This window comes from Mauremys reevesii, linkage group 2 (assembly GCF_016161935.1).
Source record: "Mauremys reevesii isolate NIE-2019 linkage group 2, ASM1616193v1, whole genome shotgun sequence".
NCBI classification, from domain to species: Eukaryota; Metazoa; Chordata; order Testudines; family Geoemydidae; genus Mauremys; species Mauremys reevesii.
Genome location: NC_052624.1, coordinates 103,732,840 through 103,757,946, shown reverse-complemented (window position 1 = coordinate 103,757,946; position 25,107 = coordinate 103,732,840). Strand labels below are relative to the sequence as shown.

At 40.1% G+C, this 25,107-nt stretch overlaps 1 protein-coding gene across 4 annotated transcripts in view; it reads left to right on the top strand.

Moving 5' to 3' along the window:
• GRB10 (growth factor receptor bound protein 10) overlaps positions 1-25,107 on the top strand; it is a 244,450-nt gene that overhangs the window by 106,028 nt on the left and 113,315 nt on the right. For 3 of the 4 annotated variants that reach the window (XM_039524491.1, XM_039524492.1, XM_039524490.1), the window contains one exon: positions 20,990-21,083. In XM_039524491.1, the coding sequence (XP_039380425.1) occupies positions 20,990-21,083 (94 nt within the window). Of the gene's footprint in view, positions 1-15,947; positions 15,967-20,989; positions 21,084-25,107 lie in introns of those variants that run through there. The other variant, XM_039524493.1, reaches the window with a different exon arrangement.

Sequence of the window (25,107 nt, the reverse complement as noted above, 5' to 3'; positions counted from 1 at the left end):
CTCCATCTTTCTCACCCAGCTACAGTACAATTCATGAAAGGCCTGATTTGGACCTTCCCTCCAATGCTTAAACTTGTATTTTAAAATCGCTTAAAATTTAAGTGATGTGCTTTTTCTGTTTTAGAGGTGACTAAAGAATTATCCTTTTTCTCCAAGGGTCTGATCTGAATATCATATTGCAGTAAACAGTTTTGTTTCAAAGAAATCTGGAGAGATGTGACTTCACATGAAGCTCACTAAATCATTGGTTGTGTGTGAAGTAATCTGGCTATTTAAGGAATACCCAGTTTAGATTTTACTACATTTAGTTTAAAGATTTGTCAGCAGTTCTAATTAAGAATTGGTATCCCTAACAGACTTATAAAACAGATGTATGTTTCATCTAGACTGACATTTGGTTGGCAATATATTAAGAACACTTACTCAAAGTGAAGGGATGACAGACAACTATTTTTAAGTGTGAAGCTTTGTCTATATCCCTGTTTCTCAGCCTTTCTGGTGCAACCCACAATATGTCCCTAAGCTTCCCATTAGCCATCATATCATACATTCCTTTGCAGCAACAAAACAGACTTAAAGATTTGGGTCACGAAGCAGGAAGAATCCATAGTTGCAGATCTCATGAGAAATTGCAGGTGACGAAATCTGTGTGGCTTTTTTGATGGATGGTTAATGCTGAACAGGAGACTGGAAAGGCTTGTTTAGTCTTGTTTACTAATTTTATAGGAAAGGTGTCTGAGATGTAGCCTGTTAGATTTGAGTTAACATACACTTTCAGACCTACCAAGATTACTGCTTTTTCCAGCAGACTGTTGACATTTGATCCTTTTAGTGGGTCTACAGGGAAACATGAACAATCTGTTACTACTTGTGGTGCCAGGCTTCAGGTTGAGTACAGTCAGATTCCATATGAAATCAGGATGATTTGTGAGTTGAGAAATGGTCCTGGCACAAACATTGTCATCGTGTTTCCTTGCTTTTCATGCTTGCAAGACACAATTCTAAGCAAATGTTTTTGTTTTGTTTTTGTCTCAGATTTCCTATTTCATCCCATTAAGTTTGAAAACTGCTATGAGAATTTCCTGGGCTGATTTTAGAACTTATTCAGGATTTTCCTAGGGTTGGAGCAAACTCTCCTCATAGGAATAAAGGGAATGAATTTTTCTTAAATTCTGATGTTCCTGTGCACAACGTAAGATAACAGTCCCTGTTCTAAGAACACCAGTGTTGATGGAAACTGCTTGATTCCCGCCCAGTGGTCAGTTACACGAAACTTCACATGAGACTGTTATGCCATACTTGTTAATTACCTGATCAACAAACTCTAACTAAATCCTATGTATTTTCATCTGCTTATCTTCTGAGTAGAGTCTTCTCCAGATTAGTAAATTTCTAACAAGCTGATTACTGAATAGTTACAGTGGAGGACTACTCATATTGGCAGTCCTCCACTGTAACTGTGCCATCTTAATGGAGAAGAGAAGTTGGAGGACTTATTCCAGTACAGTTTCACAGTTCAAACGCGTTTAGAGTATGAGACATAAGCGAATGCAACTCTTATCTAGCGAGTCTTCCGTTTGGACAGCTCTGTTGGAAATATTATAGTACAAATGAGTCTTGCTAACTGAATCATCCTGTATACCAAGAAACCCCAAAACAAACAAACAAACATGAGTCATGCTCCTGACACCTTGACAAATGTGCCTGCTGCTGGAGCAAGCCTTTTACGAAGGAAGAGCTGCTTCCCGTATTTTTGGAGATGTGTTTTCTTGGAGAGAGGGCGTAGTAAAGAAGCCATGTTTAATATTGAAATAATACTGCTGTTCATGACAGGTCTAAAATGGGATTATTACATCCATTTAGAAAGGAACAAGGGAATGATGCGGGATTGTTTTAATCAGTTATTGATAGGAAATACCATTTCCCAAAGGCCAGGCCCATACTTAGCGTTAGTATAAGCTTATCTAGAAACCAATCACTTATGCCTTTTGGCCAAAGGAAGGAAGCTAAACATTTCATAGGTTCTGTTTTTATCTTCTCTTTATTGGATGAGATTAAATGTTTTAAATGCTAAGTGAACTTGCTTGTTAAACGCAGACAATCCTGCAGACTAAAGTCTTCCAGTTACAGATAACAGGAAACTGCAAGTGCAAGCTTCCAGACTTTACTGCTAATGAAACATCTTGGGGTAGGCACCATTTGTTTCCCTGTTTGTATAGTAGAGCCATAATAAGGAAGCTGGGTGTTACTGCAGTACTGACCTTGAGGGACTAAATCAAAAGATAAAAGGATAGCCTAATCACTGTGGGCACCTACAGCTTGACTTCTGTACAGAGTGTCACAATAAGAACACCTGTTGTGATCTCAACACTTGCGCTGGAAGAATTTAGATGAACTCATCCCTTCCACACGGGATACTGAACAGCCATAGCTAAAAGAGCCTTCTTCTATTTACCATCCATAGAGTGATCCCTTTCCCATTCCTTGCATGTTTGTTTGCAAGTCTGAACTTTTGGTTTTTCCCTAATCCCCCGCCTCCCCGCCCAACTCCCTCTCCTCCAGAAATTCCCACTTCAATGCTAATTCTGCCCTCTTGCATGTATGCATTTAAGAAGTTGCTTGTTCGATTTTCAGAAAGCTGCTGCATGGGGAATAATACAAAGGGTTAGTTTTTCAAACTCTAGCCGGGAGTGGTCTGCTGCTGAGTTCTTTCTTGCCTAGATCCTGATGATATCCTATTTTAATAAAACATTGTGGCTTTTCCCCCCTTCCATTTCAGCCTTCTATCTTGGGGTTAACATAATGCAAAGGCTATGGTAACACAATTTTGGCTTTATGTACAGTTCAGACCAAAATGTAAACTCTTAAAATTGCCCTGCTTTAGAAGGAAAAAACAAATAGTCAACTGAAAGCAGTTTGAGTTTATTAGTACTTTACATATTGCATGTTAAACAATGACATGAGAGACTGAGTGCTGTCTGTAGCCCTTGATGTTGGCTCCAATTTTTATTTTTTTAAACATAATTTTGGCAAGTAGGGGGAATCTGGCAATCCTTCATGCTTGAGGCCCCTGCTGTAATAAAGCGCTTTAGTTATTAGCACAAGTAAATAGTTGTCCATTTATGCTTCATTAATGCATATTAGTCATACAGTAAATACTGTCATTTTGGCAAGTACCCCAGAACACTAAACACTTCTGCACAGTTTTGGGGGATTCAAACCCAAAGTGGTGCTGGCACCTTTTTTAGAAAAATGTGCTTAAAGCTATTAATATATTAAGTAGACAGACTCCAGTGGATTTTCCTAAAACTGATACTTAAGGCAAGGAGGTGGGGGGGAAAGGAGAAATTATGATGAATGCCCCAGTATCACTGCCTAACCTTCTCATGCAAGGCTTCCAGTCGGCTTCTTTTTAAAATACAGGCTGGCTATCCTGAATTAATCAACTTCAGATTTAGACAGTGCAAATAAGGAGACTGGTTTAAAATAAAAATAAACTGTTATGCTCTAAACTAGTACCTTTGTGGTAGTTGACTGTTAAAATTCAGCTACTTGTAGAAAGGAGTGTAGTTTACAGGAATATATTTTAACCCAAAGTAAGGCCTGATCCAAAGTCTATTGAAGTCAATGGAAAGACACTCTCTTCTTGTGTTCAGTAGACTTCAGATCAGGCCCATAATGAACAATTGGAACACAATGGCAAACTTAAATGTTTTGGAAATACTGCGAGCTGGTGATCTAGTGTTTTAGTAATTTATCAAACGAGAGTGTGGATTTGACTCATCGTGACTAAGTCTGAAGGAAATCATATGAAACAATGGAATGGACTGAAATACAGAAAACATGTTTAGTAAGGGAGCTGTAAATCTTGTCAAAGATTGTAAAGTAGCAAGATAGAAAAGATTCATGCTCCTCTTGAAGTACTGAAAATCAGACATTTGTTTATTTGGACTCAAGATCGAGTGTGCTGCTGAATGCAATTTTTCTTCTAAAATGAAAGAATAGAAAGTTGTTGAATTATTCCTTGATGGGAAAGATTTCTAATGCCATTGTCATCTGAACATAACAATAATGGAAGTACCATGTTCCGGGTCTCTTGGTAGCGCTTCAAGGTAAGCTTGATTCCCGAGCAGTTTGTTTTTGACACTCAAAATGAGATAAAGATCAATTGGTGATCATGCCATGAAAACTAAAAGGCAGAGATAGCAACTTGGTAATCAATTTTCTTTTATGCTGCCATGACCACTGTCAACTTTTTTGCACAAAATGAGCAATTTTAAAGAAAGAATTGAATTATTACCTTTGGATACTCCTCCCAATAGGTTGAGCCTCAGAGGTCCGCTAATAGGGGCTGCAATTGAAGAAACAGAGGGGAAAACTGGAGGTATTAAAAGAATCAATATTGACATCTGATGCCAGAGATAGTTTAAATAGAATGTACAACCTTCCTTAGTGTGTGTTCTGAGATAGTGTAAACAAATTCCCTGTTGGCTAAAAGAATGTTCTAAAATTAGAACTTGACAGTGTAAAACATTGCACACTAACTGGGTTCCTTCTACATAAATTGGATGGGCCACCTGCTGTTTCAAATTCATTAGTGAATTAAATTGGATGAAAGTTCTTATACTCTGACCTCTAGATTTTAAAAAAATCTTGATTTGATAGAAAAACTTCTTAGATAAGGATGTAGTAGTTCTATATGTAAACAGAATTTGATTACTTCATATTGCAAAATGTTCTTGAAGCAAAATGTTAAATCTGTTTAACTTGATGTATTTTGTCATTGTATTTCTTCTGCTAAAGTTGGGAATTGCTGAATCAGTTATGAAGAGAGACATGGAAGGAGTCTTGTACAATATGGTGTCTAGCCCAGTTATGGGTGGCACACTTGAGCATGATGGCTGCTTTCATCAGGCAGCCCTGTGTATATGCAAATATTAGATGCATACTTTAATGTATACATGAAGAGAAGTGGCTGGGGGGGGAGTACATCTTTATCAGACAGCTATGCCTTGCAGCATAACTAAGTTTTGCATCTCACACTTTTTCCCCCCCAACAAGCAAATACTGGCAATCTGTATTAGTCTGTATCAAACATTGCTATTCCCTTCCCTCCACCTATTATTATTTTTTTTAAATGTGCTGGGTCAATATATACTTACCATAGGAATTGTTTTACCTGTAATGTCTTTAGAAATTGACATGATAGATGGTTTCAAAGTGAGTACTACTGAAATAATCTGGTTTGATTTTGTGTCAGAAAAAAGTAATCAACAGTATTAACACTTTTTTTGGTCCATAGCCAAAAGTAGTAAATGCCTAAAAGGCATCTCCTGCCATCTGTTTTCCTTAGATTCTTGTATATCTCCATATAAAACGATTACCTGCTGGCAGTAGGTCGTGTATCTGTGGGAGGATTTACTAGCAGCTCAGGAGCTTAATAGCCACTGTCTTTTTGGGACCCATTGTAGTGTTTCCTTGTTGGAGAGGAATGGGTCAGAAGCATGGAATCTGAATATCCATCTCATGTATGAACTCCTAGGTAAATAATCACACTTAATTTCAGCAAAGATAAAAGAAGAACATAGATTTTTTGGTTTAGTAACATCCAAGGGGATGGGTTGCCCCTTTCTCTTCTGAACTTTGTCCACCTTTCAGCTAATCTTTTTGACCTCCATGCTTTGTTTTGTAATCTCAACAGGAGCTGTTTTCAGTAGTCATACTCCACAAACCTATATCTTTATCAGAAAGCTTAACTCAAAGTCAAGAAAAGGAAGTATAATAAACACTGACTTCCCTACAAGCAGGCATGGTGCAAATTCATTAGACAAAAGTTTGTGGTGTACTGGCAGCAAAAACTTTCCTGTAACGTGATAGCTAATACAACCAAATAAATTAAATGTGCTATAAAAGAAGTAGAAGTTTCTTAGTGTATATCATTGGTATTTCTTGAAAAGCTTGGCAATCTTCTGACAGGGCTTTGCACGCCAGTTGAAGTCTAAGTCATTGGTTGAAGACACCCCCTCCCTTGTGTGTGTGTGTGTGTATGTGTTTTTTGTTTTTTTTTAATATAGCACTACATTTTGTAATCTTTTGGCATGCAAGACTCTTTGCCCATATGTCCTCTCCAAAAACATACTAGTAACTATAGTAGTCCTTTGAGCTGTTGAAATCTTAACATAGCCTAGTGTTTGGAGGGTTTATGCAGTATTCAAAGACCTATTGTTGTTGTGATGGGTTGGATCACAAATCCCCTTGGGGCTGCCAACTGAGGTGCCAAGACTACTTCTGCCCCTGCCAGCTTAGGACTCCAGAACCCTGCCTGGTTGTGCCAGATACACTTGCTGGCTACAAACACAGACCTAGATCTGAACCACGTCCCACAAACTGCAGGCTTAACTGAAAGCAGCTTAAGAAGTGTTCCTGTCTCTAACACTCAGATGCCCAACTCCCAGTGGGGTTCAAACATTAAATAAATCTGTTTTACCCTGTATAAAGCTTATACAGGGTAAACTCATAAATTGTTTGCCCTCTATAACTCTGATAGAGAGAGATGCACAGCTGTTTGCCCTCTTTCCCCTCCCCCCTGCTCCCCCAGGTATTAATACATATTCTGGGTTAATTAACAAGTAAAAGTAATTTTATTAAATGCAGAAAGTAATGGTCTCAAGTTGCAGTGGGGGAGGTTTAGGTTGGATATTAGGAAAAACTTTTTCACTAGGAGGGTGGTGAAGCACTGGAATGGGTTACCTAGGGAGGTGGTGGACTCTCGTTCCTTAGAGGTTTTTAAGGTCAGGCTTGACAAAGCCCTGGGTGGGATGATTTAGTTGGGAATTGGTCCCGCTTTGAGCAGGGGGTTGGACTAGATGACCTCCTGAGATCCCTTCCAATGCTGATATTCTATGATTTAAGTAGGGGGGAGGGATAGCTCAGTGGTTTGAGCATTGGCCTGCTAAACCCAGGGTTGTGAGTTCAACCCTTGAGGGGGCCCACTTAGGGATCTGGGGCAAAAATTGGTCCTGCTAGTGAAGGCAGGGGGCTGGACTCAATGACCTTTCAAGGTCCCTTCCAGTTCTAGGAGATTGGTATATCTCCTATTTATTTTATTTAGTTCTAGGTGATAACAGACAGAACAAAGAGAATTACCAAGCAAAATAAAACAAAACATGCAAGCCTATGCCTAATAAAGTAAGAAGCTGAATACAGATAAAATCTCACCCTTAGAGATGTTCCAATAAGCCTCTTTTACAGACTAGCCTCCTTCTAGTCTGGGTCCAGCAATTATTCACACCCTGTAGTTACTGTTCTTTGTCCCAGTTTCTTTCAGGTATCCTTTGGGGTGGAGAGGCTATCTCTTGAGCCAGCTGGAGACAAAATGGAGGGGTCTTCCCAGGCTTTATGTAGTTTCTCCTTGTGGGTTTAAACCCCTCTCTCCACCTGTGCAAAATTACAGCTACAAAAAGGAGTTTTGGAGTCACATGGGCAAGTTACATGTCCATGCATGACTCAGAATTTATTAGCCAAGCCACATTCCTGGAAAAGCTCAGATGTGGATTGGGGTCTCCAAGTTCATTGTTGGCTTAAATGTTTCTTAATTGGGCAGTTACTGAGAATAGTCTTTTCTCAGGAAGCTGACCAACTGCTTCACTGAGGCTACTTAAAATTAAACTGTAGATAGCCAGTATTCATAACTTTGAATGCAAAAATGATACATGCATACAAATAGGATGACTATATTCAGTAGATCATAACCTTTACAGAGATGTTACATGGCATATGTAGCATAAAACATATTCCAGTTAGGTCATATATACATTCATAAGCATATTCCCATAAAGCATTATGGAGTGCAACATCACAGTAGTTTCTTCTGCGCAAATGGTGGAATGTACTTTCTGAAGTATTGCAGTACCCTTGTTTCAAAGGTGTCCAATAGACCATGGTATGGTCCAATAGACCACAGCAGAATACTATTCTAGAAAGTACTTCAATGAACTTGAGAGATGATTGCCAATTGGAAAATTTATTTGCTAAAGGCAAGGGTGCCAGTTGGAAAAGTCTCTAGTTTTTTCACAAGGTTTTTCTGACACAAATTGTAACTTATGTGTAATCAGTTACTATTTAAATGTAAGTTTATTGAGCTTCTGAGAATTTTTGTCTACAGAGAACAATAACCAAATAATGATTATGATCTGTGAAAGTAATTTCCCTGCTGCAGAATCTTAGGTAGAACTACCTACAATAATTCTTCTCTCCCCCCCCCACCCCAGAAGTGTCTTGTAGGTAACAAGACAGCAACAGAAGCATGTAATAATCTATGCCCTGAAGTTCCTGATCTGTGTCTGGTTTCTTCCAAGACCAGAAGCAAACAGTAAAAATACGCAGAGAGAATGAATTTGAGAAAAACACTGTAAAACATATTTGCTGAGGGGATGCCTGACTTTATCATAGTAAATAGTCCTATAGTTATAGTCTCTTCTGCCATTCCATTAAAGGAAATGGAGACATTACAGTACATGGTGGCTTTCATTCATCTTAAGAAATGTTTATATTGTTTGGACGATCTGAAATCTCCAGTAAAAACTGTAGGATTCTGCATAGGCAATTCCTCTTTTACAAGATGAACACTTGCTTTCCTGCAGACCTCTGTAAAATCTCGAGTTTTTCTCTAGTTGCTAGTGTGGCATAGCATGTTCTAAAATTATTGTCCTAGAACAAGGATCAGCAACCTTTCAGAAGTGGTGTGCCGAGTCTTCATTTAGTCACTCCAGTTTAAGGTTTTGCATGCCAGTAATACATTTTAATGTTTTTAGAAGGTCTCTTTCTATAAGTCTATAATATATAACTAAGCTATTGTTGTATGTAAAGTAAATAAGGTTTTCAAAATGTTTAAGAAGCTTCATTTAAAATTTAAATTAAAATGCAGAACCCCCCGGACCGGTGGCCAGGACCCGGGCAGTGTGAGTGCCACTGAAAATCAGCTTACGTGCCATAGGTTGCCTACCTCTGTCCTAGAACTTGGTGCATCAGTAACTTCAGTTCAACATACTGAATCTGTACAGAATGGCTCTGATTTGAAATGGAAAATGAGGTAGATGGGAGAGCAAACGCGGCTTTGAACCCTCTAACGCCAAATGGGATTGAAAGCTAAATAAGATGAAGAAAATGCCTGATGAAAACTTTTAAAACCTTGTAGTTCTAAATTTCTAGCATATATAAAACAGTGTTGCACCATGAGAACTCAAGTTTTTAATGTCTGCTCGTGAAATAACTCAGTGCAGTTGGTTTTACAAGGGGTTAATTAAAAAATATACCTGTATATATGTATGTTGCTTTCGTTGCTCACAACTTCCACCTTTTTCTTTGCATAATTTGCCTCAGTTATTCAGTTTAGAAGCTTGGAACCAAGCCATTTGTCAAGTGCATGAGTACAATGCTCTGTTTGAGAGATGGTACAATGGTTTGTATCCAAGTGCTATTTATAGGAAGGATTAACTGGCATAGTTTAGTGTAGATAAGTGTTGGTGTGTTTTTTAATGAGTTATGCAATTACTTTTTCTGGGGCTTGGGGTCAGCAAATTTATGAGATCTTAAACTTCTAACTGTTCCCCTTCCCCACAAAGATTTCTTTATCAGAAGATAAAAAATGTTCATGTGTATTAGGAGCTTTGACTTCGAACAGTCATTAGTGAACTGCAAACAAGGTGCCTGAATTATAAGCATCCCTGAGGTAAAGAATTGGCCTTAGGACAGATTGCTCTGCTGGCAGTTAACAGGCTCCATCTCTCCATTGAAAGATGAGTTGTCAAGATAACTAGGAACAAATGTTTGATCAAATGAGGCAACCACTCCTGGACCAAATTCATCACTTACCCAACTCCCAGGAACACTTGGGGGAGCGGGTAGACACAAGGATGGATGCTTATTCTGAATTGCTGCAATTGAGGAAATCAGTCTATAGATAACTTCCTGGGTAGGAGATATCCAGGCTTATGTTTTGCCTGTCATCTAAAAGTTGAAGTGGGGAGGGGCAACAGAGAAGCTTTGGATGTGAAGTTCCTCAACAGACCTCTGAGATTCATAAAGGTCAAGATGGAGACTGGGGGATCTCCTGCAGCGGGGATATGAGAATTCTTTGTTGTCAGCTGACCTGAAATTATTCTAGTTGCATCTCTATGAACTTGATAGCTTTCACCAAACATCCTTGTTTATCAACCCTTTGAACTCTTGATTTCAAGCACAAACCTAGGCAGGAAGAGAGAGAATACTGTTCTGCTCATTTATGAGAAATATGGTGTTAAAGTCTAGATACCAGACAACCTATTCCCAACCAGAATAATGTTCATATGGGAATTGATGGTTCCCACAATAAACACAGCAACTTTTCCTCAGGAGAGTCATATTAAGTTAAAGCCAACAACGTGAAGGGCCTTTGTCCACAAAATCATCTTGTCAAGCACTGAGCCTGCCAAGAACGCTAATCTTGTACATCATTACAACCTGGCTAGACTCCGTAAAAGGAAGTTGTAGAGCTTCTCCTTTTATGCTTTCTGCAAGAACACTTCAGAAGTCTGTACACCAAATCCAAGATTCTTAGTAACTGCCCCTCTGCTCACTGTCTTACTCACTGTCAGAACTATCGGCAGTGATGCTGAATGGAGGGATGATTGAGTAGCCTGTTCTGCATCACAATTGCTCCAAGGTTCCTAACCCAACCAGCCTGTGTAAAAGATTCAGTCTCTTAAATCTGCTCTCAGCTTGTTGTGCCAGCTTTTTTAAAAAGCACAAGTTAGAACTTTTGAAGAAACTTCCCCAGTGTACATAGGCCTGGGAGTGTGGCAGGCTGATTTTGTTGCTGATTTGCATCCCATGTGTCAGGGTAGAAGAGACTCGTTTCATACTTGCAACCCTTGAACTCTCAGAAGGGAATCCAACTGGATTGAATCCTTAAAGTCTAACACTACCTAACAAGCCAGGACTGCTAGAAAAAACTTGCTGTATCTGTTGTATATCAAAGCTTTCCAAGCAAAGTCCCAGCACTTCCCTATACTGCATTTAATGAGAAATTTGAAAAACAGCAATGTAATAAAACTCATACATGTTCTGTCACTACACAGGCATCATCCAATGCAGTATTTGACATGGGGAGGGTATCTACTGTTAATATTTCAGTGATTCTCCGTATTGTTTTTAGCTAACCTGCAAATAATTGTATGCTATTAAACTTCAAATTTTGTTCAGTCCATGTTAATGGACAACTGCGAATAATATCCCACAGTTTGACTGATCTTTTTAACAGAATACTATGGAAACCTACCGTGGCTTACCCGATATGTTTCTTTTAATAGCAAAGCTCAGATCTCCCCCCATTCTGTTGACCTGTTGCTGTCAAGCTTTTCTGTCTGGGAGAAATGGTTCTCTTCAGTAACTTTTTTTTTTCCCCAGAGCCAATTGTAGTAGCTTGGAATTGGCAATAGTTTATAGCTTTGGAAGTTACCTCACTGGCAGGCTCTTGGAGATGGAGCCTATCTCTGTGTCTGACTTGCAACTAAGTAGAGCCTGAGGGCAGGTCTCCAATGGGTAGTGATCGATCTATCTATCGGGGATCGATTTATCGCGTCTAGTGTAGACACAATAAATCGATCCCTGATCGCTCTGGTGTCGACTCCGGAACTCCACCACTGCTGAGAGGCGGAAGCGGAGTTGACTGGGGAGTGGTGGTAGTCGACCCTGCGCTGTGAAGACGCAAGGTAATTCGATCTAAGACACGTTGACTTCAGCTACGCTATTCTTGTAGCTGAAGTTGCGTATCTTAGATCGATTCTTCCCCACCCCCGGTGTAGACTAGGGCTGAAAAAGCATTCCTAAGATCTGTTGGTCCTCTTCAAACAAGAAACAAAACTTCCATTTAAGCATATACGTTCCTACTTACTGAAAAACGTGTACCAAAGCCCATGGAGTTTCATAATGGTACTTTCCTCCAGTCAACTGCCTTTTGTGAGAAATTGAATGGACCCTAGCTTACAGAGCTAAAGCTGGTGCAACAGAAAATAAATAGCACTTCCTTTCTATAAATGCCTCCTACCTGGAGTCAGTTCTAGCAAACGCTAATCTTCACGGAGCATCTTGCATACGGAGTTTCTTTTTTATTTTGAAAATTTTATTTTGCTTTTAAACTGTCTCAATCCAGGCAGGCACTGTGGTTTTTAGACTCATTAAATATAGTATGAGGCGTTTAAAACTTCTGACTCTGTCAGTTGTACTCTTTACAGAATTATTCAAAGACGGTAACCTTGAGGTGTCACATCTCTTCTACTATAGCATGCTGTAACCTCAGCCACCAAGCACAAAGTGTAGATTTGATTTGGCTTGTTGGTGTTTTGTGGTTTTCTTGTTTTTGTAGACTTGTAAGGCATCTTGATTCTTTGACAGCTGGGTTTTTGTGGATCAGATTAACTGAAAGGAGTTCCATTTGGAGTAATCCTACTCAGTTTTAGGGATGTTACAATGCTGGATGCCCTTATTGCAAAAAATACCACGAAGCTGAATCTATAATGATACTGTACGTGTGCTTCCAAAGCACAAGGGTAAAATTTTTCAGCTGGTACAGTATATTCGCTTCTGAGTTAGTTGAGGGGAAAACTGTATTTTAACTTGTAGCATACTGCTCTTACTGAATTCTAGATTATTTAAGAGTCTGCATACTTGAGAAACTTTCTAATCCACTTCTAACTGAACAGTTTTTCCAGAAACCGATTTGGAAGGCAACTTTTTGTAAGTGAGAGAGATTTACTGTTCCCGATAGTACCTTCTGGGATAAAAGAGTGCTCTCATTGCAGAAGTCAAAGTTCAGCATAGTACCAGAGTGAAAACAAATCACTTAACTTTCTTAATGTTCCGTAAAGCAAATTTGATTTTTCCTGTTGCCACTGGTGAAAATGGGTCTTTTCAGTTCAACTGTATAGAGTATAAATCTGATACCATATTGCCACTTTCAGTTTCTATAGGATGCTCTTACCAAGGAATGCTTCATGAGTGAGGGGATAGGAATGGTAACACTATTCAAGGCATTTGGATATATAGGATCCAGGTGCCACCATTGCAGATGATGATTTAGGATTAGAGCTTGTCAAACACCCCCCAAAAAGCAGCTCTCTTGCTGAATTGAATTTTTCTGTCAAGGGGTTTCAATCATTTGAGCGTCACTTGAATGCTATTTTAACTAAACAATCCAGTGTTGGTTTATTTGGCCCAGGCCTCTAGGGTTCTGACCAGCAATGATTATAGTATGTACTGTAAAGGCAGACCACTTCAGTCCCCTGGGATTTGATCTTATTTTTTTACAGTGTCTGTCTTTTGGCAGTTTTAAAAAGGGGTTTAAAAGTTCTTGGGTGTCAAAACTCTGAACAAGAATGTAAAAATTCTGCATTGAACCTTGCTTATTTGATAGAGGATGCTCACCCTTGCGGTTGGTTCTCAGTCAGATGATAAAACAGTTTAGAGGCAGGAAAACTACTTACAGGATATCGAGTTGCAAGGTTAGTCTTGCAATGCATTTTTAAGCTAGTGGGGGAGCTCCTTACAATTAAGCTAAAATCCACCTTGGGATCATCTGCTGAGTATGCAAAGCCTTTTAGTTTTTTTTTTCTTGGCATTCCATCTTTCATAAAATGCAAAGAGCTGGGTCATGGAGAAATGAGGCTGATGGATGCCCAGAACAGAATCTAGGGAAGAGAGTGAAGTAATATGAACTGTGAAGAAAGAAACCTGAAACCTCCTAGATGAGAATCTCTATATATTTGGATGTTTTTGTGAACCTGAGCTTTGGCAGACCCTTTCCTGCCCCACAGCCCTATCTCTGAGTAGCAGTTCTACCTTCTCTTGGGAAGCCCTGTTAACTCAAATAGTTTTTCATGGCCTGGGGCATCTGCTATTGGGTAAGCCCAGAGTATATTGTGCTAAACAAAAGCAGCAAAGAGTCCTGTGGCACCTTATAGACTAACAGACGTTTTGGAGCATGAGCTTTCGTGGGTGAATACCCACTTCATCAGATGCATGTAGTGGAAATTTCCAGGGGCAGGTGTATATATATGCAAGCAAGAAGCAGGCTAGAGATAACGAGGTTAGTTCAATCAGGGAGGATGAGGCCCTCTTCTAGCAGTTGAGGTGTGAAAACCAAGGGAGGAGAAACTGGTTTTGTAGTTGGCAAGCCATTCACAGTCTTTGTTTAATCCTGAGCTGCTGGGGTCAAATTTGCAGATGAACTGAAACTCAGCAGTTTCTCTTTGAAGTCTGGTCCTGAAGTTTTTTTTGCTGCAGGATGGCCACCTTAAGATCTGCTATTGTGTGTCCGGGCAGCTTGAAGTGTTCTCCTACAGGTTTTTGTATATTGCCATTCCTAATATCTGATTTGTGTCCATTTATCCTTTTCCATAGAGACTGTCCAGTTTGGCCGATGTACATAGCAGAGGGGCATTGCTGGCATATGATGGCATATATTACATTGGTGGACATGCAGGTGAATGAACCGGTGATGGTGTGGCTGATCTGGTTAGGTCCTGTGATGGTGTCGATGGTGTAGATATGTGGGCAGAGTTGGCATCAAGGTTTGTTGCATGGATTGGTTCCTGAGTTAGTTACTATGGTGCGGTGTGCAGTTACTGGTGAGAATATGCTTCAGGTTGGCAGGTTGTCTGTGGGCGAGGACTGGCCTGCCACCCAAGGCCTGTGAAAGTGTGGGATCATTGTCCAGGATGGGTTGTAGATCCCTGATGCGCTGGAGGGGTTTTAGCTGGGGACTGTATGTGATGGTCAGTGGAGTCCTGTTGGTTTCTTTCTTGGGTTTGTCTTGCAGTAGGAGGCTTCTGGGTACCCGTCTGGCTCTGTTGATCTGTTTCCTTATTTCCTCGTGCGGGTATTGTAGTTTTGAAAATGCTTGGTGGAGATTTTGTAGGTGTTGGTCTCTGCTGGAGGGGTTGGAGCAGATGTGGTTGTATCTCAGTGCTTGGCTGTAGACAATGGATCTTGTGGTGTGCCCGGGATGGAAGCTGGATGCATGAAGGTAGGCATAGGGGTCGGTAGGTTTTCGGTATAGGGTGGTGTTAATGTGACCATCACTTATTTGCACCGTGGTGTCTAGGAAGTGGACCTCCCGTGTCGATTGGTCCAGGCTGAGGTTGATGGTGGGGTGGAAGCTGTTGAAATCGTGCTAAACAGATTGCCAGTTGGTGCTTGGTAAGGGGCCTTGAGCTCCTCAACAGCTGTGCATGTTCTCCAATAGCTTTAAAAACCTTTCTGGGAAGGGACATATTAGTCAAACACTGACCCAAACCTTGTGACTTTGATTTGGGACTGGGCTTAGGTTTGGGTCAGCTTATGATAGCCCTCATTGTGGGGAAACTGGCTTAAACTCCCCAAACAGAAATACAGAACTAAGTCTTGAGTAGATTCAATAGCTCTTTGTATTGTTCAGGTATTGGAGCACCAGCTTGCTGAGCAGTCAACAGGAAAATCTGCTCTCACTTGGTTAACCACAAGTCCTATATGACAGTCAATCTCTTTGATAGCAGTGAAGGTCAAAAGCTACAGATGAACAGATAGGAGCAAGTTAACATAGAATGTGAAACTTTAGTTTGGACCCACCTTAAATCTGACATTTAACATACAAATCTAGCTGTACAATTGATTTGGTGGGGATGGCTTAAAGAGGAAGGTTTTTGTTGGGTTTTTTACTCCTCCTATTTACCTACTTCATGCAGCAGAAATGAATTGTTCTTGTTAGTGTAAACATTGAGCACAGTTCACTGTCCATCATCAACTTGCCCGCAGAAGCTCCTTGATCTGGAAAGTAAAGAATAGTACAAAGTGGTCTTCAGAAGACCCTATTTCTGTTTGTCTTTAAAGCTAACATAATATGCCTATTACCTAATTGACACACCGGAGTAGTGTAATAGGACTACATCAAAGGTGAGTGTGGGAGCAGGTATGGTGGTTTCAAAGCTATTTCGATTGGTTATTTCTCCTTTCTGCCAATCCATTTGATCATAGGGTTAGTCCAAGGGATTAGCAATGCTTTTTGAAAGGAGTTTGGGGGGGAAATAACCTAGTCTACCATGTAATGGGATAGCTATTCCATGGAAACTATAGTATGCAAAACTATCATATAAACTGGAGGGAAGTGTAATTTTTTCTTTAGCTTAATAAAGCTGTTACCTCTTAAAATCAATCGTTATTTGCAATTAACTCATTATGGAATAGGAACTGTAACACTTGAAACCACAGAAAGCGATTTAAAGAAAAAATGTATGCAGACAGCGCAGCTACTAATGAGTAAGGTTGACTGATCCTCTGTTTGAAATGTCTGATTTAATTTTTTTCTTTTGATAACAGAAATTGTTGCCATGCTAGCCCAAATAGTTAGTAATTTTAGTAGTTTAAAATTGGATAACTGGTATAATGCCATAAAGTACTTGATAATTCTAGATTGTCAGATAATCCCAGATTTTGGCTGTTAATGTACAGAGAATATTGTCTTTGCCTCTGACTGTGCCCTGTTAAAGTATGATACAGGCACTGCATTATGTCATGCAATATTGAAGTTTGCAAAATGGCATGGAAATCTAATCTGTTAAGTCTGTTTTGTTTGTCTTCACAAAACGCTAACTGCTGTAGGGACATTATTAAAAATAAACATTGCTTCATACACTTCCAGTAGTCCCACTAGTCACTTGATTAATCAACCTTAGAGTCACAGATGCTGTATGACATGCAAAATACTTCATGCAAGTAAGTTTATAGGGGCTGATGCCAAAGCTAGCTTCTAAAAATACTATTGTGGTTTAATATTGTAATAAGTCAAGTCCGAGAGCATATTTTAATTTCAGGATGAAAGTACTTGCTAGAGGGGAGAGGAATAAAAATAGGTAGAAAACATGTGATTTATTGTAAGCGTGGATTGAGCTGGGGGAAGGAATGATGGAAGAAAGCAGGTGTCTAACTTGCTGACAAATTTAGTGCGTAGGTTGCACAAAACAATAAAACTTCATTGGCTATACAGTGACTTGGAACAATTATATAACCTTTAACCTTGTTCCACTGTCCAGTCTGATTTTTACTGCAGTTGGCAACATGCCATTGTTTGTCTTTGATCAATTTACATAAATAGATCCTGGAGGGTCATGTGAAACTATCATGAGCTTTTTAAAAACAGCATAGTAGTTACCTTTTCTCTGCTGCCTGTATTGCTTTAACAGGTGGTGTGGTTTATGAAAGTCTGTCGTGTTACTGTGTATTGCCCTGGCTTTAAATACCTTAAGGAAATCCTTGCCCATGGCATACTTTCATGAGAAAAATGTGGAACAAATCTTTTTTTAGAAGATACAGGTAGAATTGTCCAGTATTGAAGTAAACTAGGACATCTGCAAAGACACAGTCACTGTACACCGCCAGTGATTGAAACCTCTACTTCTGATAAATTTTACTGTAACTTTAAGTTGGAGTCGATGAGGAAGGCTTGTGGTTTAAGCACCTTCCTGAAGAACTGAAAGGTTGCCTCAGAGAGGATGGCATTTCTTTCTGTAAGTCAGTGGAAATTATATTTAAGTGCGAAGTTACAGGCTTTCAGCCAACTCGTGGCCACAGCTTTTTCTATAGCAAAACTTTTCCATCTAATGCTGTAGGGGATTCAAAGATAAAAGACCCTATGTGTACAGCTGTTGTATTTTGTAACCACATCGTATTGTATTTGTCTCTTTTCTAGCAGACATTTTACTTGGTTTTTGGTGGGACAATGAAAACACTGTAAGGCCGCCTTGCAAATAAAATGACTTCTGGTGTAACTACCTTTCCTTGTTTGGTTTCTCAACTGCTGTACTAGTTAAGCATGTGAGCTTCATGATGGGAAGACTATTTATTTGCGGCTGCATGCAGATATGCCATCTGAACTTAAATTGTTGCATGGAACTAGAATTAGCACCCATGTACTTCTTGAAACATGACCCCTGCTATTTCAGAAGACTTAGTCTGTCAATATTTTATATTCCTGCCATGCTGGGACAGTTCTTGGGGTACCCAGGACTGAGAGCCCCTTTTTATCCCCTGCCCCAGCAAGAGAGAGTCTTGCACATGGTAGCTGGGTGTTACCTTCCTAATACCATTGGCCTGTTAGTCAGTCATGCAGTCTCCTCTGGGTTGTGCCAGTCCTGTCTTTGCCTTGCAAGTTAACAAAAAGTGCATCCAGTCCGAGTCCCTTGAAGCATTCCCCTGCGATATCCAGCCTCTGACACTTGGCTACGCAGAAACCTCAGGTCCTCTGCTCTCAAAGATGCAGTGGACCCCAGTTTGCCAATTTGACCTTAAGGCACTGCACTTATGAGCACTTATAACACAAAGAAGATTTATTTAAAATAGACTAGAGATGCCATTAGAAACAAGAGAATGTGATGGAAACAAATGGTTGCAATACAAAACAAAATCATAAAATGCAAATAGGGCCTACACTTTTTATAGGTACCTTTCCTATCCAATAAAAGCAGGTTTCCACCGCCAAAGTTCAATCTGTTGCAGAACTGGCTGGCTTCCCAGGAACCTCCAGTTTTTCATGAAACATTCCCGCTTAACAAGACGTCTCCTCAGCGAATGGATGCAGAGTGCCTCTCCCCACCCTGTAATATACTGAAAATTAGTCTTTTGTCTTTATTCACAGGCAGGGCGATCCCCTGTCTGTTACAATGTTCCTTTTTACCTCCAAGTGATTTTGATTGTTTGCAGCTGTCTCTGATGGTTTTCCATTGAATGTGCTGGGATGGGGCAAGGGTAGACAATTGAGTCTTGCATTACCTCACTGGGGAGTGGTGACAACTCCCTCCCACGTGAATGGGCCCTTACCAAGACTTATGGTTTCCTGGTGACTATGCCTGGCTTATGGTCTTGGAGTTATTTTTCAGTATATTAACCATGTACACATCTCACAATGATTAGGAGTACTGGTAAGTTACAAGTTTTCAGTAGAGATCTCACATGCTTCCCTTCATGGATAAATACCATGAAAGTGGTGTATTGATCGTAATGAGTTTGCTTGTTGGCAACAGTGTCACATATGCATCTAGCCACCAGCTGAAAATTGAAGTCTGATATTCTGTGGTGTGGGACACAAACTAGAGTTCTGTCCGTCATTACACTGCACAGTATGGAAGTTCATTCTGCTGTATTCTCTGTCTGAGATGCTTAGCACTTAAGCCTGGTCCAGTACTGGGTTTGGAATAGCTGAGTTGCAATTAATTTCAGGTTTGAGTTCTTGGCTCAAACTCCTTTAAGGATCGCTTCAGGGGTTTCTGCATTAATATAAGATAATTTGTCTGTCTGACCCTACCCTCAGAGCCCCCTGCCTCCCAAAGACACTATGCTTAGGTTTTTGGGGAATAGCCATGATCTCTCCTTTCATACAAGTAGAAAGGAAAACGACATGCATTGCAGTGAAAGCACCACCATTCTAAAAGCAATACGCATTACATTGGTTAATTACACTGAAGTGTTAAAATAGAAGGATTAACAAGTGCAGAAAAGAGAAGGGTAAATAGGATTTCATGTCAGCAGGAAAGTTCTTGTGGTTTTAGGATGAGACTAAGAACACTGGTAAATAGTACAATGGGTCAATGGTATGATATAACCTTTTCCAGAGGGTTTGGCTGGAGAGTCTTGCCCGCATGCTCGGGGTTCAGCTGACCGCCATATTTGGGGTCGGGAAGGAATTTTCCTCCAGGGAAGATTGGCAATGGCCCTGGAGGTTTTTCGCCTTCCTCCGAAGCATGGGGCAGGGGTCGCTTGCTAAGGAGTGGGTGGATCGGCTTATGTGGCCTGCATCTTGCAGGAGGTCAGACTAGATGATCATAATGGTCCCTTCTGATCTTGAATTCTATGATTCTATGAACTAGTTTGAATTCAAAATAAGGTGGCACAAGTGACACAAGAAATGTCACGGGAAGATTTAGCAGAAAAGATGGAAGGTCTGGGTGTGTATGTATGGAGGTGTGGATGTCAAGATCTTAACTTGTACTGTATCATTTTGTAGGGTTTGGAATATTATACAACTAGATAGATAGGGGTATTTTAAAACTTCACTTTTACATGTAAAACTGCAATAGAAAACTATTCTATGAAGCCGTTGGCATTTCTTGAGTTGTCAACGTCTATAAACTTGTGAATTGATAGATTTCATACATACTGACTAAGTCTTTCAAGCAGCCAGTCTGAGACTTTCTAATATCAACTGGCACTCATTTTACAACTGAAGTAGCCTTTTGCTGTTATAAACAGCCTCTAAGGAGGCATAGACTAAATTCTTGTCATGAGCTATAGACCATTCTCACCCTGGAATACTAGAATGTAAATTAACTCTCAATCTGGAATGTTTCAACAAACTAGAAATGTTAGGTGTTTACACATTGATAAAATGATTTGGGTAAAATATGAATCTACTCTAATTTTCCTTCGAATGCCGACTTTAGTAAATCAAATAAAGTTAATTCTGTTTGAGTTTTTTTTATTCCCTGATTTTCCTGCTCCCTGCAAGTCTTGGTTTTAGGCAGAAGTACGGAAGGCTTACAAGAAGTTATGGTATTTCTTGACCCGGCAAAAGCATTAAAGCTTTTCAAGCTTGATCTTGTGAGGTTGCCAAAATAGAGAACTGGAATAATATCTGGACTTTTGGATGAATATCTAAACTGAACCTCTTATTCCATTAGGGTTTGCTAGTGGCTATTGAATCTGTTTGTCTGGACTGTTCTGGTTAATGAACTATAAGTCCTAAGCCAGGGTTCTTGGAATTAGGAGTTTCACTGCTTTGTTATCTATAAGAACTTTATAGCGCAACCCAATGAAGAAAACATTCTTCAGCTCTTTTATATCAAATTGCCTTAGCTCCTAGTATCTTAGGTTATGGAGAATACAAAATGCATATTTTGATCAGATTTTCTGCTGTTTGTGTTTTTAGGATAATGTAGATCAGACTTCAGCTCACACTCGGAGAGATCTGGTGGAACCAGGATTCCAAGAACCATCTAATCGCATCTCTTTAAATCACCAAGGTAAGGAATGGGGTGGAATTAGGTCTGGTCAAGATGCTGGGAAGGAAAGCCTAGAAGTGTATGTTCTAAAGTAATTTGACTTCTGCATTTGTTTCTGCATCTGGTAATGTGCAAGTTGAAAACATTTAATTGTTTATATCCTCCTTTTTGCAAACTGCTTTGTGAGCTATGAATGAAGAAGACCAGGAGATCCTTTAGTAATATCGTTTCTCCATTTTGTGCAGCTGCTTTAAGTTTTTCACCAAAACAGGTTTTTTAAATACTAAAATGCCTGTAATACTATATTACAAATCTAGTTTGAAAGCTATTCCTTGTTAGGACCTAGCTTCAGAGTACTGATTCTTCCGGAAGAGTTGATGCATATAGATTGGCAAGGGGAGTGACATCCTTACCTGCTTTGCATGTTTATATATCAACTCTTACAGGTAAAAGAGAACCCTAAATTCATGTCATAATGCCTAAACAAAAGTGAAAATTTTCATATGGCTTGTGTAATTATTTCCCTTATGAAAAGTCCCATAACAGCTTTATTTCTTGTCCCTATTAATGAGGTTAGTTGTGACATTTGAGAGCTCCCTGGAGTATAACCTGGGTCGAGCCCCCATGGGGTTAGGGTTTAGACAAATACATAGACCTTGCCGTAGACAGTTGGGTTCTATAAAAACCTTATGCATCTCTATAGCACTTAAACACTGTATTTCCTATGGAGTGATTCAAACTTCTAGAAAAAGGATAGTTTACATTCTGTAGGATTTTTTTTTCTATAACATTATCCATATCTTAATGATGGAAGGGCTCACATTAAGTGCCAACTACTTGCTGCTTTTAACAGCTTCAACTGTAGTAGAGTGCTCAGCACTTTCTGAAAACCAGCCCTAAGTGCCATTAGTTTAATGCAACTGTTAACCTTGACACAGTCAGTACAGTAATAAGGCACCATTAACAACGTGCAACAGGATTGTTAACTTTTTTCTAAAAAGTGCTGGAAATTTAGTTTCTCTGTTTATTTGTCAAGATCAGCAAGATTTGAATTCCATGATTTGCAAACCTCCCAGACTACTTAAGTTTTCAAAAGTAGTTTACGTTCTTGAATTCTTTTATAATCTGAGCCTACCCCATTCATTTTTAATTTCTTTCCCTAAAACCTGTGCTATGTGTTAGGAGTTGAACGTACTCGAGAGAGAGTGCCACAAACAGATATCCTGGCCCCTGTATGCACTTCATATTTCTGCAACTTTCCATTTTTTGTTCACCTCAGACTGCCTTTCCCACACTCTAACTAAAGCTTCCTTGTCGCATCCAAACCCCTTGACAGACTTGATTTAAATGGCATTCTCTGAAGCCATCAGTAGATTTCCTTCTTTGTAACCAGATGTAAGACTTCTTCCAAAAAGTTGCTGTCTTCTCAGGCACATGCCACAGAATTAGAATGTAAACCTGTTGCTGCTTAATAGTGCTCATTGAGATAGAGTTAGGATCTTGATTATGTTGAAGACCTGGGAAGCCTCACTTTGTGATTCCAGAAGCCCTTTTCCTAGGTCAAGAAGCCTCCTGATATTCTCAATAGATAAATGCTTTTTTTCCCCTCCGCCCCCCCATCCACTCCTGTTTTCCTAATGTGGATTTAATATAATCTAATTCAAGTGAATGTATAACACTAGTGTGATGACATTGGGAATATCATAAATAAATAAATCCTGATTTGCCTTGGGTATTCGCTTAGTCACCTTCCATCGTGATACTAGTTATGATTCTCAGAACCATCATCACTGTGTGCCCATGCATAGTGTACACTCGCTCCTTGGCCTTAACCTTCTGAGATTTCTTGGAAATAATGTTCAAAGTGATATGCTCTCTACATGGGACAGCACTTGAAATATTTTGTCCCACATAACTGGTATGTTGGAAGCCTGCGAGTGGGTCAGCAAAAGTATTCAGTATTTCTGCTTCAGCATTATGCTATCTGAAAAGGTCCATACATGGGCTCTATTTAGATATCCACAAACTGTAATGTGTGTTCTTCATTGTTACGTACCTTCATTGTGCTCCAGCAAATTAAGGATTCTGATCTCTGGGTACGCTCTCCAGTAATTCCAGCTATCTCCTCTCATTTGTTACTATCAGTGATCACATGAAGTCTTATTTGGTACCTGATATTTCTTTGCCTGAACTACTTTGAGTCCTGCAAACTACTCCAATGTATTTAACAATTGTGGTTAAATGGAATGTGTTCCATAAGGTCAGTGGCTGCTTGAAGGGACACTTGGACAATAAGGCCAATATTTGATATAATTAATAATACGCTATCAATGAGTAAGTAAAGGCCAATTTTGTTGGACCCAAAAACAAAGTGTTCCTTATTGTGCAGCAGATGAATAGAAACTGTCAAGTCATGTCTCAAACCCACTTCTAGGTTTTCTGCTAAAACTGAAATAATCAGGGTAAATATAGCTGGTATTTAGTTTGCAAGTGAACTTGCATGCTAACATGGATACATATTGTAATCATACTGTTTGTATAGGGAGCGTGGACTGAGCAAAGGACTAGGAACTAGAAATGTCAGCATTCTAATCCTGACTCTCCCACAGATTGTGTGGCCTCTGACATTTCATTTAACGGCTGCTGCTCCTCCCCCTTTTTACAGTGGAGAAAATAACCTAGCTTAATGCTTTTATAGCACTATGAAAATGTAAACTGTTAACGCTAAATTACTACGTCAAGTTACATGCTGGATCTCTCTGGTATTATGACCTGCTCATACACTACTCTGCAAACCTATGAAAAGTGCACTCTTATCCAGTAACTATAGAGCAAAAGTCCTTCAACATTGAACAGGTTCAGAGCTGGTTGGAATTCTTAGACACAATGTTTGTATCACTAAATGCTCACTTTTGAAAACTGAAATATTGCGTGAGAACATGCCAGTTTTGAGACCGCTTTCATTAGGAAAGGTTTCTTAGGTCCAGGATGGAATTTCTGGTCACAACCAGAGAAAGCATGAGCCTGGTGGTCCAGGCACTCATTACAATGTGGGAGACCTAGCTTCAGGTCTCTACTCTGCCTGATTCACACCAGTTACTTGAACTTCTCCCACATACCAGGTGAGTTCAGTAACCACTGGTCTATCGGTTACTCTGGGGTGGATGGATCTTTCTCTGGGTTTTTTTGTTTTGCTGACTTTGTGTGTGTGTAAAATCTTCACAATGTCCGTTACATCCTGATGCAGAATGGGAAAACTTGCAAAATCTCACCGTTTTGCAAGACAATTGGTTTCTCGCTCAGCTCTGTTGAGGCCAGATTGAGGATAGGGGTTCTGGCTGGAGTTCCAGGGGGTGGGTGGGTGTGTGTGTGTGTGTGTGTGTGTGTGTGTGTGTGTGTGTGTAAAAAGGCAGGGGGCTGCTTCTGGTGGGTGGGTGTGAATGTGTAAAAGGGCAAGAGGCTCAGAGAGGATAGGTAGAAAGGTGGGAGAATCCTGGCTGCAAGTGGGAGGCCTTTACCCAGGCAGCTTCAGCTCCAGTTCAGTTTTGTTCCAAGGCTTCTGGTTCCTAGTTCCCCTCTAGATCCTTCTGAGACTGGGAGCTCTGCCAGTCCCACTGCAGGCCCTGGTGCCCCTAGAGAGCCTTTCCCACGGGTCCTCCTGCCCTGGTCCATGGACTCAACTCCTTCCTCTAGGACGGTTAAAGGGATTCCACAGCCCTCCTTCCTGAGACCATGCTGTGATTGAAGCCAGCTTCTCCGTCCCACCAATATCCAGGTTCCAGCCCTATTCCATAGAGCTTCTCTTGGTCCTTAACACACTTCTTCCCCTTGTTTCTGGGGCACAGTAGCCCTCCTGTATGGGGCTTTGGTATGATTCAGGCAGGCTTCCCTAGTCCACCAATCTCCCTCCTGGTTTTGGTTCCTATTCCAGGGAGTCACTCTCCAGTAATTCTCCTCTTCCAGGCTACCTGCTCTCTCTTTCCATCTGGGAGTTACCTAGCTGGGTTTTATCATATTAGAGCGAGCTATTTGATTAACATCTGGT